Below are 20,053 nucleotides of genomic sequence, written 5' to 3'. Positions count from 1 at the left end.
AGTCATGACTGCTTGAACATAGCCACACGCAGAACTCAACCGCTTTTATGAAGAAATATCAAAGTCTGTCCAATACAGCAAACTTGTTTTTCAGGAATCTTTTGCATTATACTGCCTGTAGCTTCTATGCCAATTAATCAAGTCTCATATGCTCAAATACTAAAAATCACACCATGTTTCTAAAGCAAACAAGCAGCAAGAAGTACTTTGTTTTACCTCAGCTAATTAGCAAGTGGTGATACATGCTGAATAGTTAACAAGGATCTAAAAATATATACATCTGTGCAAGTTCAGAAAACGCAGACCTACTCAACCCTTGTAATCTCTCTCCTATTCACGGCAGTCTCATGGACTAGTATTGGCACTAGTTTCACAGCACTGCCACCATGAACCTGAGGTAGCCCCAGAAAGGACTGGAGTCTGCCCAAACCTACCTCTCTGCTGGGGTGGGGGGTAACCACAGCAATACATTTGCCTCCTTCAGATTCATTCTCTGCCACTTATTGCCTTGCTATTACAACTACTGATCTAGTTTCATACTTCATGCTTATCTTTCAGGTATAACAGTTTTATTGTCTCTCACTGTCTTCATGTTACTTGTGGCTGAAATTATGCCAGCAACATCTGATTCTGTGCCCTTAATCGGTAAGCTAACTACAGCTTTTATTCACTTTTATTTTTTGCTAAATGAGAAGCAGTGACCTTGCATGAAAGCCAGCAGTAGAGCAAATTACATGTACAATTAAATTAGAAAACAATGTTCTGACTCGACTGTGTGAGCATATAGCAGTGACTTCCTGAGGAACGGAAGGTGCCCGACCCCTCTGCGTGGGGAACAGCACAGGCACAAGGCAGCAGATACAGGGAGGGAAGGAATGATGCCAGCAGCAAAGGCAGCTCCCCCAGGAGAGCTCGACAGGAAACCTCAGGGAGGGGGAGAGCAGGTGGGCTGAGACACCACAGGGCTGCATGAGGGGATTACAAGCCCTCCATGAGGGCTACCAAGTTGCCTTTGTTTCCTCAGTGCAAGGCAGCAAGTGTTGCCAATTGATGAGAGTCTCCCACGGGTGTGATCGCCTGTACAACCTCTGTGCTGTCTGGTCTGAACAAAATACAGAGAGAAGCTATGTGTCGTTTTGGGAAGGCATAGGGGAGTCAGTTTCCCACAGGAAGAGTTGCAGTTCAGACACAATTAGGACTACAGAACTAAACATGATTAAATCTTCCTATTGTAATTGCTCAAACAGAAGGAAAAGCTTTTCAAAAGAAATACCAGCCAATCTCTAAGATACTGGTGAAAGAAAATGAGAGGGCAAATTTTTTCAAGGTTGCTTAGAAAAAGTAGGTGCTCGTTTCCACTAAGACTTTTATTATTCAAATAATGGCTCTGAAAACAACAGCTGCACTGTCTGCTTTTGAGAAATCTTTCACAACTACCTAAAGTAGCATATGTAGCACTACACTGGAAAAATTAACTTCATATTACATTTACAGGGACATAAACGCTCCTTTTAACAGATACAAAACAGCATCAGTCAAAATATATCGCTATAATTAACTGTTTATTTTGCAGCTCAGTATTTTGCCAGCACTATGATTATTGTTGGCCTCTCTGTTGTTGTCACTGTTATTGTTCTACAATACCATCATCATGATCCAGATGGGGGAAAAATGCCTAAATGGGTAAGGTTTGATTTTAATACACTATCCGTTGCATAACTGTCCAGATCAGAGATGTGCCATAGCAGGTTGTGACTCATGTTTACTTTTTACCGTTAGAAAAATAAATTTCGTTATCTACATCTCTGTATAAATCCTTGCTAAACAGTTTGTTCTGAAAGGTAGTTTCACTAGAAATGGCACGTCCAGATACCTTTTTTTCTGAGAGAGTGAGAGTATATGAATTTTCTTCATCTTGGTTCTGTATTCAAAATCTCCTTCAAAACAGCTAGAAGTACCTCAGTGTTTTGCTAAAACCAAAATATATATAAGTGAGGTGATTTTCGAATAAGCTGTAGCCACCAGAAGTGAAGCAAGTAGAAGGAAAGAGCAGGGTACTGATGGAGATTATAAATGCATGAAATACACTAGCCTCAAGGTGAAACCGTGCAGCTGTTACATATTTAGGTGTTGTGCATACAGAAACATAAATAGCCTAAAGAGCACCTGCAAAAGATGGCTGTTGAAATGAAAGTAGCCTGGAAAATTCTGATCTTCACATCTCTGGTCAAGAGCATCTGTAAAGCGCAAAGAAAAAATGAAGTCTTTTTCTAAGAGCAGAGGACTTTATAACATACTTCTGTAAGTCTTTTTTTTTACAGAGAATATCAGTCTTGATATTGGAGTTACTAAATATTGATGAATACCATCAGGTAACTGTCCAGTCTTCCTGTCCAGCAACTCGTGACAGCCTGAGGCATTAGTGAAGATGGAAAGACCTTTCTCTTTTATCTTTCTAAAACAATGAGTTATTATTATCCTTACTAGCCAAAAAAGAAGTGCATACAGCAGCGCCCTGCAGATGAGAGTTAATGAGATATTCCCTGGCCCATCCGGGAGCAGTGGTTTTAAAATACATTTGAACGAAGAGAATAAAAGGTATATACCTCTAGAGTGACAACTGATGACCCTAAATGGGACAAATCTTCAGTACTGAGTTAAAAATCCTCAGAAAACTGAATACTGGAGGTTGAGGAGTAGGCTTTGGTGTTGAGAAGCTGAAGTCCATTGGAGTTTCCTTGGATACTGGTGAGTTTTGTATCAGGCTGTCAGTTAATAAAGTATTATCCTTCTAGGCAAAGCATGACAGTAGAGAAAGAGTAAGAAGGCAAGATCTATCTTTGATTGGGATGTCTGCTTGGATATAACATCTACTCTAAGTGGTAATCTGCACTCAGTAAATGGAGCAAATCTAATATTAATTACAGTGCAAGATTTTTGTATTATTTGAGACAATATTTCATTAGTGCTCTGGAAAAGAAACACTGGAATGAGCTCTTAAAATTTGATTGAAATAAATTATAGAAGCTTGCATCTGAACTGGAACAGTCTTCGACTTGCCTGCACTTTCTGTATGGCTGGAATAAGGCAATATGGAAAACAATAAAATGATACACAGAGATTAAACTTGAAGATTATTTTTTTTTAAAGTAAAAGTAATTTATCCACTTTTTCCTCTATGTTACATCCAGATTTGTTTTCTAAAATCTGGAATCAACTGTCATGAAAGTAATGTGATAACAGAGCCAAAACACTGTGAAGCTTAGTGGTCTATTCCAGTCCAGCATAGCATCTGTTTTAGCAGCCCCATCCAAGCAGTAATCCCATATGGATTTAATATCAAAGCACAAATATGAGTGAAAGAGATTTAATTTATTGACTACAATCTAAAGTAGAGCTACTAAGACTATTCAAAAATAATGCCTTTGGTAAGCATTTTTTTTCTCTTCCCGGTTTCTAGTAAGGGTAGAAAAGGCTGCCATGTTTCTGCTCAAGTGTAAGGAAAATTAAACACTATGGAGACTCCCAGTGGGGGGCACTCCCAACAGTGATAGTCAGCCTGAGGCAATCGACAGCACTGCTGGAGTAAGTAAGCAGCCTCAGTGACAAGCAAATTAATCAGTTGGAAAACTATTGCACCATTTTCTGAAACTTCTGTGCAGGCTAAGCAGAGACCATGGACCTGACACTCACCCAGGCTGTAAAAATACAAATAGTTGCGAAAGGCAGTGACTGTGTAAAGAGATGCTTATTCTCAGTAATTTTCTTCTAGACAAGAATCATCCTTCTGAACTGGTGTGCTTGGTTTCTGAGGATGAAGAGACCAGGGGAAGATAAAGTGCGTCCTGCCTGTCAACACAAACAGCGTCGATGTAGCCTATCGAGTGTGGAGATGAACACTGTGAGTGGACAACAGTCCAGTAATGGGAATATGCTGTACATTGGGTTTAGGGGGCTGGATGCTGTGCACTGCACACCTACCACTGATTCAGGAGTGATCTGCGGGAGGATGACCTGTTCACCAACAGAAGAAGAAAACCTTTTGCACAGCGGCCACCCCTCTGAAGGCGACCCAGATTTGGCTAAGATCTTGGAAGAGGTCAGGTACATTGCCAACAGATTCAGAGACCAGGATGAAGAGGAAGCCGTTTGCAATGAATGGAAGTTTGCAGCCTCTGTAGTGGATCGGCTCTGCTTGATGGCTTTTTCAGTCTTCACAATCATTTGTACAATTGGTATTTTGATGTCAGCACCAAACTTCGTAGAGGCTGTCTCTAAAGATTTTGCTTAACTATTAACTATGATTTGATTCTCTGAATTATAATATGTAGCAAATAAGAGTGTATTTTTTGTTTGATTGCTTGTTTTTAACAAGTATGCTGCTTCTCATTGTCCTTTTTCTTTTGTCCCCTCTGGCATCCCTCTCTGGTCCAGAGTTCCTGTCTGAAGAGTGGCACCATTTCAGAAGGGCTTTGTGCCAGCTCCTCTGAGCACACTTGAGCACTCTCAAGTGGGTGCAAGTCCCTTCAGAATGATGGTATTGCACCAGCATCTTTTAGGCATTTTGAACCGGCTTATTACAGAGTTATGGGTAGGCAATGCCAGAAACATAATTTCTTCCAGACTTTTTTTTTTTTTAAAGATAGAAGTTAGTCCATCTTAGCTACTTGAATAAGTGATGGGAAGCACTTAAGTTTAGGAAAGGATCAAATCCAGATGAATGGAAGCTCAAACAGCAGAGAAAAAAGGGAAAAAAATACCTTGCTTTTCAATGATTGGTTCTTACTGAGTTGAGGTATGGAGCTCTTTTGCTCACAACCAGTCAGACCCACAACTCCCTCAATGCATTTTACATAGAGCATAAGTGAGGATTCTGAATTTGCCTGGGACACCGGAAACATAAAAGTTAAGATGAAACAGCACATATCTTGTCTTTCTATATATTTCTGGACTTGACATAGAAGTTTGGCCGGAATTCTTAAAACAGGCTTCACAGTAATTGTTGTGGTGTTTACTACAACTTCCTTCTCCTAAGAAAGACATTCTTTCAACTGATAACTTCTGTCAGTCTTTAGCCTTAATGATGATATAAAGAAAATGAAGGATTATGGTGACTTCACTTTCAGCTGTTCATCACAGAAAAATCCACACACTTGTCTCTTTACTGTTAACTGGATTCCAACATGGAAAAAGTAAACGTCTTGTACAGGCTCCAGTATAAATGACAAGTCTAAAGCAAAAAAAGCTATTAAATCCTGAGATCAAGGTTTTAATTTCAAAATTAAATGTTTGATCTGTTGTTTGCTTAGCCTTCTATAGACCTCTTTCTGTTGAGTCACCATAACATGTCCTAACAAGGAAACTGCATCCTTTCTGCTCAGTTTATTATCCAAGGAGCACTAATGAATAATAAAACTTTTGGGGGTTCAATACAAACTATAAGCTGTACATATATATATATATATATATATATAATAAACTGCATATATTTCCCTGGAAAGACTAAGACTTAAATACAAATTCTTTTTGTCTAGACAGGCATTTTCAAAGGCAAAACTAATAGTTCAGCACTTTATTTATATGTTATTTCTGATTCTGAAATTCTCCCATCAAATTATGATTTGTTTTCACGTGACTTCAGTGTATTAATGAACAGTGCTAACATGAGAATACAAAGACCTGAAATTCTGTGCTTGCAAAATAGCTAAGAATTAGTCTCACGACCAATAGCAGTATTCCTGACCAGTGCTATAAGTGATAAAAGATGTGGTGGAGGATTACTTTAGCATTGACTGCTTGCTTGATGCTGCAGAAACACAACTTTTTGGCTGAGGTAACAGACACACAAATAGAGGCCTGTTGTAGTACCATGTTTTTACTGTGAGATAAACTTGAGGCCTCAGTTTATCTCCCAAGATGGATTAAAATAGCCACTTAAATGCTTGCTCTCCCCTAGATATCAATTTATTTTCCAGACGCTGCTCCCCTGAATGCAGAAGAATCAAATTTCATGTAAACCAAGCCTAGAGTTACCGCAGGTACAGTCCATCACCTGAGTTAACCAGGTGACAGGGCAGGAGAAGTGAAAGGAAGCAGGTTATTTCTCACAGTTTTTGAGTTCTTTCTTCCTGAAGTTTCATTCAGAATCTCACACTATAAAGACCTGAGTAAAGAACTGAAGACCTTATTGAAATCTTGTCTTGAAACCTTGTCTCTGAAAGTTGTCTGTGAAGACTTTATTTTTTTCAGGAACAATTATTAAGAATTAGCCTTGCAATAATTCCTGCAAGTATTTTGTAGCCTGTAGATTGCATTTGAATAAGAAACCCGAGTCCAAAATCTGAAATGTGAGTTTTGTTCATTTTGTGACTAACATAGTGTGGCACATGCTGCTCTTCTGAGTAGCATTTCTAGAATAGGCTTCTTGATTCAAATGTTGGTTAGCATCAATATTTTTCCTTCTGTAAGTATCCCTAAATAGCTACACAGAATAACTCATTGAGTCTGTAAAGTTTTGGGGTCCTCTTGTATAAGAATGTTAAAAAAAAAAAAGATTTTGGGGGACTATAGTGTACAATGGGATGCAACAACTGCAATCATGTACTACATGACACATGTAATACAAGAAGCATGAGAATACCCCTCTTTCCACCAGAATCCATTTACACTATCTGTAGAAATCACCTTGCTATATATAGGAATTCTTTACAGAAGGAGGGAGAAAGCAATTTACAAATTGACAGTAAGCTTCATTAGCAACAACATACATGTCTGTGCTTAAAAGCTGGAGACTGGTAGTTGGCCTTCAGTGAAGTCCTGCTGAAGTTTGTAACGCTGGGATTATACTGTCAGCAAATACCACGTGCTAGACACATTAGTTGTAAGGCTCCAGCATCATGCCTACACTACTGCCTTTAATATCAGCAGGATTAATGAAGGGGGAAAGTGAATTCTCATTTTTCTGCTGTTAACACAACCTGTAAACATTTGGTAATAACATGGTTATAAATCTTAAACACAACAGTGACAGTCTCAGTTACATTATTTTGCATCTTTGAGTTAAGTTTTTGTGTAATTGAGCTGAGCAAAAGTGGTATATTTCTTGTCAAATTGTATATGTCAAATATTTGTGTATGCAATAAATGATATTTTGATCTAAATGCTAGGAAAATATTTACAATTCTGGACATAGAGATGGGAATTAAATATGGTATACAGTATGTCTATACAATATGATAGACTGCATATTGGTAGCAAGTATCTGTTATGATCTTACGAGTCCAGAAGATAGGGTAAGCAAGTGGTTCACCACAACTAAGCTATGACTTGTCTGACAAATTGAAAAGTTCGCTCTAGAGCTCAGCTGTCTTGTACAATACTATCTGTGAACAATGTATATTACTTTCTGTTTTTATATTGACTTGTATTGAATATTTAAAATTTTTTTAATATGTAAACATTTTTATTTAAGCATTAATGCCAAAAATGTTCCAAACAAAATTTTAAAAAGTTAGTTTTAAATACAGATAAATTATTTAAACAGTATTTAAAAATCATAAATTATTTTATATAAGAATTGATAATACTATATGATACTTTTTTTTAAAGGTTTCTTTAAAGTCTCTTTCCAATCTCTCTAGCTGCAGGATGTAATCTCAATTCACCTGTGACATTTCTGCTTTTCACTTTCTTTACCAAGAAATGAAGGTAAACCAACATCCTGCATTTTTTCCTTTTGTTATGCTACTTTTTACATTAAGTAATATTGCATAGAGGGCATTAGAAAGTGATGTTATATCTGTCAGGTTCCAATCGTTATATAAGCAATTCAATACCTTTTCAGTCCAGTACAAATAAAAGATTTAGATCAAGAGAATTTTTATTCTTTCTCATTTTGCTAAGATGGAAATGAAATCAAGCAGTGAAAAACATGAACAACCATGAAAGAGAGAAAAATCTCTTTGGAAATACCATTCTGTGATGACAAAGGTCTTTGATAATTAAAAATACATCACATCCTCCTAGCAAAGCAGTCCTACACCAAAGTTATATATTACTTCAGTCATGAACTGTCAAAGTTAACTGAGTAGGACTGAAATACCATATATACTTTGGGCTAGCCTCAATTAATTCACCTAAAGGTTTAGCACTGAAAAGATAAGAGAGGAGAAAAAAAAATCCATACCAGCTGAATAAACTGCTGATTTTGACAGCTGCAAAGTTTGCTTGTTGGCTACCCATGAAAAAGTATCTACTCAGAAGAATACCCCCAGATGGGGAAAAATACCAGGCAGTGTAGCTGCTTGTAGGCAGGTGTGCGCTGTATTGGCCACCTGCTGTGACAGCTTCCTAAGGAAAAGCTTGCTATCTTTACATCGTGCTGAGCATGCGTCAGTAGCAAGAATCAAGGGTTGCTGAAACACAAGCAACCCAAGACTTGATTCCCTCCTTGCTCTCCCAAGCTCGTACAGAACCACTGAGGAAGACTGGCGTGGTGGAGGCCAACACGCCCAGTCATACAGGCACGGAGCCAGTACTGAATCCACTCTGGGTTTGGATCAGAGCTGCCGTTGGTCACGAAGTCAGGTGCGCAGGTGAGGCTGATGCCAATGGCTGCTCACTCAACCAAGCCAAAGTCCATGCCCTCTCTTCCAGGGTGCTGACAAGCACTGACCTCAGACTTAACCCTATACTTGAGCTTGGTCACACAAGTTTAGCTCCGTACATGCCGTAGGCAGCTTCCTGGCCCTCTGTATACACCTATCATCACACACACTCCATCTCTGAAGCATTTAGGAATGGGGATTGATTTCACACTGCTAACTGCTACCGCTCTCAGGCATCTGGTCAACATACAGACTGCAAGGTGCTATGGCTTAGGAGCTGATACGCCAGCAGCTCCACTTCATTGCTCTGTGGGTGGTGACGGCCATCAGAGCACTGGGTCTTGTGGCTGCAGAGAGTAAGTGCCAGCCATCCTGTTTTAATCCTGTAACAACGATCAAAATACTTTTTCTCTTCAGCAAAAAGTGATTTCTTAGCCTAACCTCATGGTATTTTAATGTCAATATATCTCAAAAGGCTGCGAACAGAATCTGCACCTGCAATTACAGCAAATCTAACCTGGGAATCAAACGTGATCTTACCAGGACTACAAGCACAAATAAAAGCCTTTTGCTGGCACCTTTTTTAAAAAGGCTTCTACTGCTTAGGGGGAAAGCTTAATGTTTGTGTAACATGTATTTCTGCTATTAAGCAGTTTGCAGATAATGACATGGAGAGAGAATATGCAACAATCTCTCACATAAGCTCTCTCTTCCTGACTCAGGAAAGTCCCTCCATTCTTCTTCCTCCCTGTTCACTCCCATGACAACATTCAGAATTGCAATTTATTAACAGAGTACAAGTGAGAGTGTTCAAGGCCAAAATTTAATATCAGTGTCTTAGCTGTACCCTTGCTGTGAAGATATCACTAGAAAATCACTGCGTATTCAGAGCTGCAGTGACTTGTCCCTGTAAGTGAGCTATACTGCAACAGCAGCTTAAAATCCAAAGTAATTTGATCTGCATATTTTTATCCTAAAATAATAATTAACAGTCATGACATGATATAATACTACTTTGGGATATGCGTATATCAGAATAACATCCACAGAGATTTTCATCTTACCTAACCAGTTCAGGATATAATCCAGTGCCAGTAAAAGACCGAAAAATCTTTCTACCGAGTCCACAAGTCTTGGATTGGGACTATATTCAGTCCAACAAATCTCACAGTTATCATTTATGTATTACTCTGGTTCACGGTAGGCATGCAAATGTCTTAAGAATGAGCTAACTAATAAATATTTATATTAAATGGGCTTTAGGCTTAGAAACCTAAAATCTGGGATCTGCTCCCAAAGCAAGGTATATCCGCAACATCCTTCAAACAATATTATCTTATTTCACTGCATACGTGGATTACATACAGCTGCGAATCACTTCCATAACAGCTTTGTTACCATAAGGCATTCCTGTTTGAGGTTGCTTTTGCTGACACAACACGTGTGATGCTCCCTGTCTTTCTTATCTCCAATTTCTGGCCAAAAGAAATCTAATTGTGAGACTACTTTGATCAGAAAAGAATGTTACAGGACCAATGTTCAGAGAGAGTATGCAAGTTTAACCCTTGACTCAAGAGAGACCAGTTACAAAATTTGACATTATCATGCCAACCTGTGCACTAGAAGGAATACGCTGCAATCGAGTATTCATGCCAACACTGCAGTGCGCATATGCCTGTCGCAGTGGAGGAAGCCTTCGTAGATGGCAGGGGCACAGCTGCAGCATGGAGCAGGCGAGCCAGGCCCTCTGTGGGGCATGTAAGGTGAATAAGTGTTTTTCTGGTTCTCCCAGCTATGCTCCATGCGTGGGTATAATGAGAATATACTGTCTTTACTGGCTAGCACTTAGCTCAGCTTGCAAGATATTTCTTGCTTGTGGCTAAGTAATGACAGACTTAGAAGTGATGGGCTGCAGTATGTAGCCCAACACAATCATAATTTGGCTAAGACCACTCAGGATTTGTTTTTCCATCTTGCTGCCTTCTATTCTGGGAGACAGTACATTCTCTCAGCAATTAAAGAGATAAGGGAGACTACAGCACAGGAGACTTTAGGAGTTCCTGTGTTTTTCTGCACTCCCTCTGCCTAGTTCTCTGGGAACTGCTGTTGTGGACCATCCTACTACTCCCACAGGTCCCATATGTTGTCCACACCAAATGTTTTCTGAAAGGATGGGGAAGGCTTTGCTGCTGAGAGATGCACATCAGCACCTTTGCTGTAGGGACTAGGCTCCCCCACTGCACTGCTAGAGTAAACTCCACGTGAAACCTGGAGAGCTCCAATGTGATCCAGCCAAGCAGTGCTGAGCTCAAATGATGTTGTATGTTTGTCTTGAAAACTTCCACGGATGGAGACTGCACAGCCTCTGGCAATCTGCTCCCGCATTTGCTTGCCCTTATGGAGAAACAGTTTCTCCTATCTAGCCTGCATCTTTCGTCTCAACAAACAGCCATTATCTCTCATTCTCCTGTCACACACCACTGTGAAGAGCCTGGCTCTGTCTTCTGCTGACTTCCTCACAGATGGTCCAGGGCTGGAGGCCAGGCTCTGTGAGAAGAGGCTGGGGGAGCAGTGTTTGTTCAACATGGGGATGAGGAGGCTTTGGAGGGACCTAACAGGATGCCCCTGCTCCCCCAGCCTCTCTTCACAGGGCCTGGCCTCCAGCCATGGACCACCTCTGTGACCCTCTGCTGAACTTGCTCCAGTTTATCGAGGTCTCTCTTGTGCTGGAGGGGCCTCAAACTAGACACAACATTCCAGATGCTGTCTAATTAGTGCTAAGTTGAGAGCATATCCCTCCAGCTCGAGGCTATGCTCCCTTTGATACAACTGAGCATACCACCAAATTCCTCTGCTGCCAGAGCACTGGGCTTGCTCATGTGCAGCCTGCAGCTACTGAAAGCCCTGTGGCCTTTTTCACAGAGCCGCCCCCAGCCCCAGGCCCATATCATCACAGGGGGGGCTCTTTCTTCCCAGGTGTAGGACTTCCCATTTTTCCTTACTGAATTGCAACAAGTCCTTGTCGGCCCGTTCCTCCAGGCTGTGTAGGTCTCTTGCTGTGACAGCCCTGCCATTGGTGATGCCCTCACTTTGGTGTCACTGAAAACTTGATGGAAGAGCCCTCTATCGCTTCCTCTAGACCACTGATAAAGACACTAAGCAAGTTCAGGATAGACCCCCTGCAGTAATCCATTTGTTTCCAAACCATAAGTATGACCCATTAACCAGGACCACCTGAGCCCAATCACCAAATGAGTTTTTTTTTCTCTTTTTTACCCATCTAGCTGTTACTTACAGTTTGACTTTTAAAAAATAATTTCCTTTTTTGTCTTTTTATTTTTCTTCCCTTAAGCAAGCCTTTGACATAGATCCAGGAATCCTTCATAACAACTTTTAAAGATAATGCTGCCAGCTCACAGAAAGTTAGTTAGACATGGCAGCATGAAGAAGTTGAACTGGCTGCAGAACAGAAAAGTTGTAGTTTGGATTAGGGTTTAATTGGCTACTGCAGAGGACAGTATGAACATCTTTGTCTTGTTTTTTTCTTGACTATCAGAAATGGGCTTAAACTGTACTAAACTGAAACCAGGCTAACAATATGCACAGTGTTTGTAGTTCTTTCTTCATTAAATCAATTTTAAAATCTATTGAAGGTGAACTGCTGCATCTTTTTTTTGCAGTCAAGGTTAATACTCTTTACCCTATCTGGAATTAGCAAAGACCTGCTGTAACGTTGATTAATGGACACTTTACACACTGTCCATGTTGTCTATAATAGAAAGTAACTTCCAGTGAAGAGACTAGAAACTCCTATAGGACAAGCTGCCAAAATGTCACCTTTTAAAACAAGCTATTAAAGGTAAAAGGGGGATATGAAGGACTGACAGAGAATGGGGGGAGGCACATTACATACCAACAATGAGGTGCAGCATACAGCACCAGTACCAGACCTGTACAACAGAGGCCACATAGCCCGCAGGCAGGTTCTTTGAACAGTACTTGCTGTTTGGGCCTGATGGAGCTGAGAGAGGGCAGGGCCACACGGACTAGGGGACAGACCAGCCACACTTCAATTTGGGTCCTTAACATACATGTGTAGAGCCTCCTTTGCGACAACTCATCTGAGCTGCATTTCATCTAATGATGTACGTACGCATCGCTCTTGTTACAGCTTCAAACGTTGTCCCTTTTATCTAACTCTGAGAATATCTCCACTACTCTCCCCATTTCTGTGTGTTTATATAAAATCTGCCTCCTGAGGAAGACGAAGTTAAACAAAAGATACTGAAAGATGTAAATAAATGTTTATATAATGTTCTGAAAACTGTATACAGAGAAACTGTCTAAAATATGCTGTATATTAGCTCAAAACCAGTACAGCTGATGTTGCTAAAAATATACTAGAATTCATAGCTTTCCAGTAGTTTTTCAGTTGCAGTAATATGCCAGGGCTTTGTGTATGCCAGCTGATAAATGGGACAGGGAAATGACCTTCTTGCTGAAATTTTCTAGCAATCTGTGTGGATTGAATGGTGTATAAGTGAAAACTCCGAAGGCCAGCACAGCTTTTAGCCCTAGCGCGCTATAGCCTGTCTTTTAAAAAAGCTCACTGTTCATTTTCAATCATTTAATGGATTGTTCCGTGCACCCAGTGGAAGCCAGCCCATAATGAATTGCACTGCAGAGATCTAAAGCATCCAACCTCGGTTCTGAAAGACGGGATTCATGCCCACTAAATACAGTAATAAAAGCCCATTCATTTTCTCATGCACTTTCCCTAATGCACTGGAAAATGTCCTATCTACTTGCAGCAATATAAAACCTGCACAGAGCAAATTCTGAGACTCACATCTCCAGGCATTGACTTTACCATATTTTAACAGTAACCCTACATCTGTGTAATTGATAGAAGACTTAGAGAGCAATATTATAACAAAACATCCCTGCTCCACAGCTTCTGCCAGTTCAAGCTCTTCTGCTCCATCCTACAAAGACCCCAAGAATAGTGGTATCATGTCTTTGCAGAGAAGACACAGTAATAACAACAGAAAGATGTTTTTATCAGAGCTAAACCATGCCAGAACTTTTTGCATAACAACAGAGACTTTATGAATTGCAGTATTTGTCGCCTTTGATACAGAAACCTAGTTTAGGCCACTGGGGCTCAATATTAACTTATTATCCAGTTCTTTGAGATATCAGAGATGGCATTTTTAATGTCTGTTTTCTCATTTGTATGCAGAGTGTTTGGTCAAAGAGCTTGCATTACTGACAATTTTCACAAACGGATCTCATGTCCAGTGAGGGTGGAGAACGTCTTCTCTTGAACAGAGTTAGAGTGTAAAACTACAGTAGTCTTTCTATAAAGCCAAAAACTGGATAATTGTTTTGGAAAAATTATCTGTGTTAGGGAGCATCATGAGGTTACAGGTAGTCCATAATACTTTTCTTCAGACAGCAGCACTGCTGATTTTCCCATTAAGTTGATAAAATAGGCATTTGGCATTCCATAGAACCCAGTATACATGGTAGCAGACCTCCGCTAGAAAGGCAGACATACTTAAAGAAGCTTGTAATGGAAGATGTAGCTTTCATCACGAGTAGTTCAAAGGAAAGTGTAAGGCAGTCAATTTTCAGTACCTGCACTGCAGAAAACTCAGTCTGCTATTTTGTGACTGAGCAGAGCATGAGCTCTTGCTGAGTCAGAAAGCTGCTGAAGATGTGTGAGCGTGGAAATGCTCGGTTGCAGGCAGGCACATTGAGTCATATCGCCATTTGATACCAGGCAAGTATCTGCAAGGAAGAGGGAGTACAACAACTCTTTGCAGGCAGAACTTCAGTGAGGGCAAACCTCTACAGGAAAGAAGTTCAACCTTTCCTCCAAGACTTGATCCTCTTTGCCTGTCTAGCTAACAAGAATGGAAACACAAATGAAGACTACTCTATTATTATAAAGTGTATTGGAAAGCTTTGTGTACAGACAAAATCTTTCTTTATACTCCCTTTTCAAATAAACAGAAATATGCACATACAACCATGCCAGAAAAAAACGTTTGTTTGTTATTTTCTAGATAAGATGTGAGCAGATTTTGTTTACCTGTAATTCACCGGCCCACTGGCTGCAGAGATTAAGGCAAGAGCCAGAGCTGAGGCAAATTTAGCTATTTAACATATGTCACTATCTACTAACTGAATCAAATCTTTCTCTTTTTTGTTGTTCATTTTGTTGTTATTTTTTAAAGTGTAAAAGTTTTAGGATTTTCGAACAATGGTCAGATGAGAATGGATGTACTTTGCTCTGAAGAATGTGGTAAGAAGTAAATGAAGGGGTGCTCTCTGGAAAAGAAAAATGGCTTCTCAGGGGACATGAAAAGCAACTTAGAAATCTTCAGAAATGAAAAGCATGACAAGAACTTACTATGGTGAGGATCGCCTGATGTTAGAGAGGCAGCAGAGCCACTGCCCTATATGATGTCTGGAATCTTTTAAGTACTATATCCATGTGAGTTATACATGGTTTCTATTACAAGTTCAGAATATTGTGAAGACCACAAGCCTTACAAAACTGATGTCCAACTACGGGTCAAACATATGATGGAACTTCTAGATCTCAATAGGTTTCCAAGAGTTCATGTTAGTAGGAGGAAGAGGGAGACAAAGGTAATGAAGGAGTACAGTAGATATCTGGAAATTAGGAAGGGTTCTTGGAAACAGATATACAACCTTCTGAAAAATAGTATCTGTACAAATGTTCAGCAAACCACCCAAATGAGCACAAGCTGCTGAAGAGTTAGAATTGGGCTGATGATAAGAACGATAGCATTGCCCCATGACAAAAAGCACAACATTGTTGGGAAAAAAACTCTGAAACTATTGGAAGACTTTTTTTTTTTTTTTGGCAACACTTCTTTCAATTATTGCTTGTATGACTGTACCTAGAACTCATTCATTTTTGTGTTTTACTGAAAATCTTGCCTAATGTAAAAGGCAAGCTAACACACCTCTGACTGTACAGAGGCAACAAGTCAGTATCAAGAGATGTCCCCCCTTGAGGATACACCTGGGCAGCAAAAGGAACCCATGCTAACCAGCTTGTAAAGAATTATTGTTATACCTGTGTTGGTGGGTTTGGGGTAAGGAATACGTTCTGTCTGCCTTACAGTCCTCCTGCAGTGAGCACAGACAAGCTCTTCATAAATGAGTGATTCATGCTCTGACCTGGAGTATCTCTTCCTCCTCCTCCTGCAGCTTCAGTGATTGATAGGATTATATGGCCTAACATGACTGGCAGTTAAACACAGACTGGTAAGAAACCCACAAATTGTTCCTGGCAGTATTTATTAGCTCCTCATATTTCCTGTGCGAGTTACTGGCATCTATATTTAAAAGGGCAGCTGCTGGGCTATCAAACCTCCTACTTTCTATCTGCGAAAACACTTTGAATCACCAATGAGAATATCCTACTGAAATATACTATGTGTACTTATAAAAACAGAGTGTGTCTACCATTATACAAAAGAAAGGAATTGAGTCTGACTTCACGTAATGCTCTTGTGACTCCTGGCACACTGTTTACAGGAGGAACCCTACTTCCACAGAAGATATAAGGGACGATGTAGTTGGCAGAGACGGATTAATGCCTGGCTTCCAAATGCTACTGCATTATAAATAGCTTTATCTTAATGATAATAATTTATGATAAAAATTATAATTTACTATTGTAAGCTAAAGTGACATATGCCTAAACAGAAATTTACTCAGTTAAAGTTGGAGAAACCAGCTGATTTCAGCAGGAAAGGCTATGAGGTTGGGGATACTGTGAAACACCTCAAGGTAAAAATACAGACTGGGCACTAAATCCTGGTGCAATCATGCCATTTCTGTGTGGAATACCACACACTGCATACAAAGGAAAAATCACAAGGGTGGAACACTGTGGCACAAGCAAGTACAGTGTTATTAACCCAAAAATGTCTGTGAATACATATGCAAAATATTAGTATCACAAAGATATTTAAAACATACAGCATTACCTATAGGTTTGAAAAACTTTTGGTATGCACACGTGAATTCTATTTGGGCATTAATTGCTATTTTACTACTCTGTTAAAAATTCTCCCTATTCCTAGGAAGTAAATCAGAAAAAGGCTATGCAGTAAAAAGATCACTTCTCTGAAGATTCAATACTACACAGAGCCCTGTAAATACAAGTTCTGAGAATGCATTTAATTCACTTGATAGCTTATATATTGACTATAGCTATATGCATGTGCATTTTTACATAAAAGGCAACATTTTATCAAATTCTCAGTATCACAGCAACTTTCTAGACAAAATAATTGCCTTCTTTCAAACTCATGGTGGATACTGCAAGGATTATAACAAATAGTATTATCTTGAGATCTCCCTCCCCACACACCTTGGAAATTTATTTTTTAGCAAGTATTAAAAATCACTATACTTCTGAAGCTTTTTACTGCTAACCTCATTCTGTCTTCCAAAAGGGTATTTCCCTGGAAAATTGTATGATCTTTAATAACAGACTAAAAAAAGCAAGCCATGTAAAAATCTTTGGAGGGATTCAGTTCTTATATTATTCTAATTAATTTTTTTTCAAACAATTCAAGCAAAATGTATAGTGACTCTCAACTGACAGACTCACTTTGAAGATGCAAGATTTTTCAAAGATTGGAAATAAGACTGGTAAAAGGATTAGAGGGCACGAGGCAGAACTTAAACTTCAGTAGGGTTATAAAATTCACTATGGGGTTAAGATTAAATTTGCTTAAAACCATTAATGGTGAAGACTCCCACTGAGTGTAATGGAGTTTGGATCCTTCTCCGTGTAAGAAAGGGCAACTTCTTACTCAACAATTTCATTCTGAGGACATGCAATTTATCCTGTGTAGAGGTTCAAACCATTGGGAGCCATTTGCAAGAAGGCAGTAGTTGGCTCTTAACACGTCTGCTCATGCAGCAGTTGCAGTGGTGAACTTAAACAAGAGAGCATACAGTTTGACCAGATTTTTGTTTGGTAGGCAGAAAAAAAAATGTAACTCAATTCCACATTTACTGTCAAGATCCTCCAAATGACTAAGCATAGTCTTACTGGCTGTATGCTTCCATCTCCATCTTCCTATTATACACGTCAGGGCTTTGGTGCTGTTTTCCGTTTCGTCGTTACCTCTCTTTTTGTCAGTCTTCCAAGCAGGGCTGCTGATCCTGGTAACATTCCTTAGAAGAAGTCTTATGAAGGAGTACCACATTGAGACTTGATTTCTACTACATTCATTAAGGGGCTGGAAGAAGAAAACATGAGCAAAAGATAGAATAGGAAAAAACATGCAAGGGAGGGGCACCCTATTGTAATGCCAGGGTCTGAATTCTGCAGATCTACAGAAATCTAGATCAGGCTTCAAATATACTACTGAATGAAACGAGTGCTTTCCCTATAAAACTAAAACTACATGAAACTACATTTTTGTTCAGTGTCAAGCTTTGCAAATGCTGAATACTTATTTTCACCCTTAGCAAGTAATCGGTAATTTGCAATAGGCTTTTCTCTGGGCTGAAGAGAATCTCTGTATTCTCTAGACTAAGAGAAAACAGGATGTTAGCACAAAAGCATCCTTGACAAGGAAAATGAGGAAAAAAAAAAGCAAGACAATGTGCTGCTATGTTACCTTATTTTTCTATTTAAAAATGTGAAATCAAATTTACATTTAAGCTGTCTACAAAGTTGATATGTAATTACTCTTCTATCTCATTTTAAGTCTGGCTATGTGATAAAATATGTTGCTTTCTCCTGTATAATAGTATTCAGCTTCTCTGACTTGAGGCATCCAGAAGTGATTTGTTTAATAAGTTTTCCCTCAACTCATCTGCAGGGTTTGCAACCATGCTACAGCCTAAATAGTGCCACCTTTCATTCTGGTTAATATTCCCAGATATAATTTTGTGACAATTCGGTAGCAGCTACGTAAGCAATTGATTCCCTCCTACATTAGATCTCAAGAATGAAACATGCCCAACATTACAATGATGGCAAAACATCTCCCACGAAAAAGAAATTCAAATTTGCTTGGATAGAAAGCCTTTAGATGTTTGAAAAACAAGAAGTATGAAAACAGCAATGTGTTTGACAGAATTACTGTAATAAATACAACATTAAGAGGTCCCATGAACAGACACTGAAGGAGAATTACAGTTGTGTGCCCATAAACTTACATTTTATTTTAAGACAGGTCTGTCCGTATTAGCTAGCTCTGCCTCTCTTCACACACATTAATGTATAGTACTAAATAATACGGTTACACACTTTTCTCAACTAATATAAAAATCATACAATAATAAGCAGATATAATCAACTAAATCACCATCTGCAGATAGAGATTTTCATGAGGGATATTAATTAACTATAATGTAATGCTGCCTTCACTTGAAAGTTATCTCATGACTGTTGGAAGCTCATGGAGATTGATTATTTACAGAAGAGCCACAAGAAGGTTTATACACACCTATGGGACTTTTTCTTTTATTGCCAGATGGCATCACATGAAGGTATGTCCTCAGGCAGAAATGGATTAGAAGCCTATCTTTTTGCCTACTGCTTTCCTGTTGCTGTATTTACTGGCTCGCTAATCAAAACACAGAAATGGAGCACGGGAAAGGAGCCAGCAGCTGCCACTGGAGAGCTGGCATCACTGTGTGCGCTACTGGGTCACCTTTGTTTTCTCTTGCCTATAACAGTTTATGAAGACCCTAGCTGCACATAAATGAACTTACTTTTTTGGATACTACACATGAAAGAATATTATATGGAGAATCATGATTAAGTACATTTACTAAATACAGTCAAAAGACTGAGAAAATTACTAAAAGTAATGGTATGTTTTAAATTACAAAATCCTTTTGTCTGAAACAATCAAGCAAAAGCAGGGATAATAAAAAAGCCATCACACTAAGAAGGAAGTGGGGGTCATTGTTCATGTAGTAAACTTACAAACTTCAGTGGAAAATATTCCCTCGCATTAGCTAGATCCCTTACATGTTTTACTGACAAAGCTTCCTTGTTGTTATTACTGTGCATTAAAACGATACTTGGTACTATTAAAAGACATAATAAAATATTCATTAGTATTATTAACCTCAAGCTGGGGGGTTTCAAGTTTTCTATCAAGACCAAAGTTTTCAAGAACACTTTCAAGACTAAATGTGACACACAATACATGATTTCTGCTTGAGCCAAGAAATTATGACCAACTTGCCTGAGGTTAATTCTTGCTCACACAACGGCTGCATGAGGCTTGCTTACCTAACTCTTGCGCAGTCAAATATATCATAACTAGAGAAATGCAGCATTTCTGTCCACAGCATTAAGTGTCCACATAGCTTGAGCAAATATTTCCCTCTAAGAAACAGAGGGAAATCCTAGTTAGCTAACTACC

At 39.2% G+C, this 20,053-nt stretch overlaps 2 protein-coding genes across 4 annotated transcripts in view; one reads left to right on the top strand and one right to left on the bottom strand.

Annotated features, from left to right (window-relative positions):
* The window catches only part of CHRNA7 (cholinergic receptor nicotinic alpha 7 subunit), a 44,696-nt gene extending 36,647 nt beyond the window's left edge, over window positions 1–8,049 (top strand). The window contains exons 7-9 of one of the 3 annotated variants that reach the window (XM_048060316.2): window positions 559–645; window positions 1,574–1,683; window positions 3,773–8,049. In XM_048060316.2, the coding sequence (XP_047916273.1) occupies window positions 559–645; window positions 1,574–1,683; window positions 3,773–4,291 (716 nt within the window). In that variant the 3' untranslated portion in view covers window positions 4,292–8,049. The remainder of the gene's footprint in view (window positions 1–558; window positions 646–1,573; window positions 1,684–3,772) is intronic. The other 2 variants (XM_048060315.2, XM_013177387.3) reach the window with 2 other exon arrangements.
* The window catches only part of MYO1E (myosin IE), a 259,158-nt gene that overhangs the window by 179,288 nt on the left and 59,817 nt on the right, over window positions 1–20,053 (bottom strand). The gene's annotated exons all lie outside the window — the stretch shown is intronic.

The sequence above is a fragment of the Anser cygnoides genome, chromosome 11, assembly GCF_040182565.1.
Source record: "Anser cygnoides isolate HZ-2024a breed goose chromosome 11, Taihu_goose_T2T_genome, whole genome shotgun sequence".
Lineage (NCBI taxonomy): Eukaryota > Metazoa > Chordata > Aves > Anseriformes > Anatidae > Anser > Anser cygnoides.
Note: the sequence above shows the minus strand (reverse complement) of the source record. Positions and strands in the feature narration are given on the sequence as shown.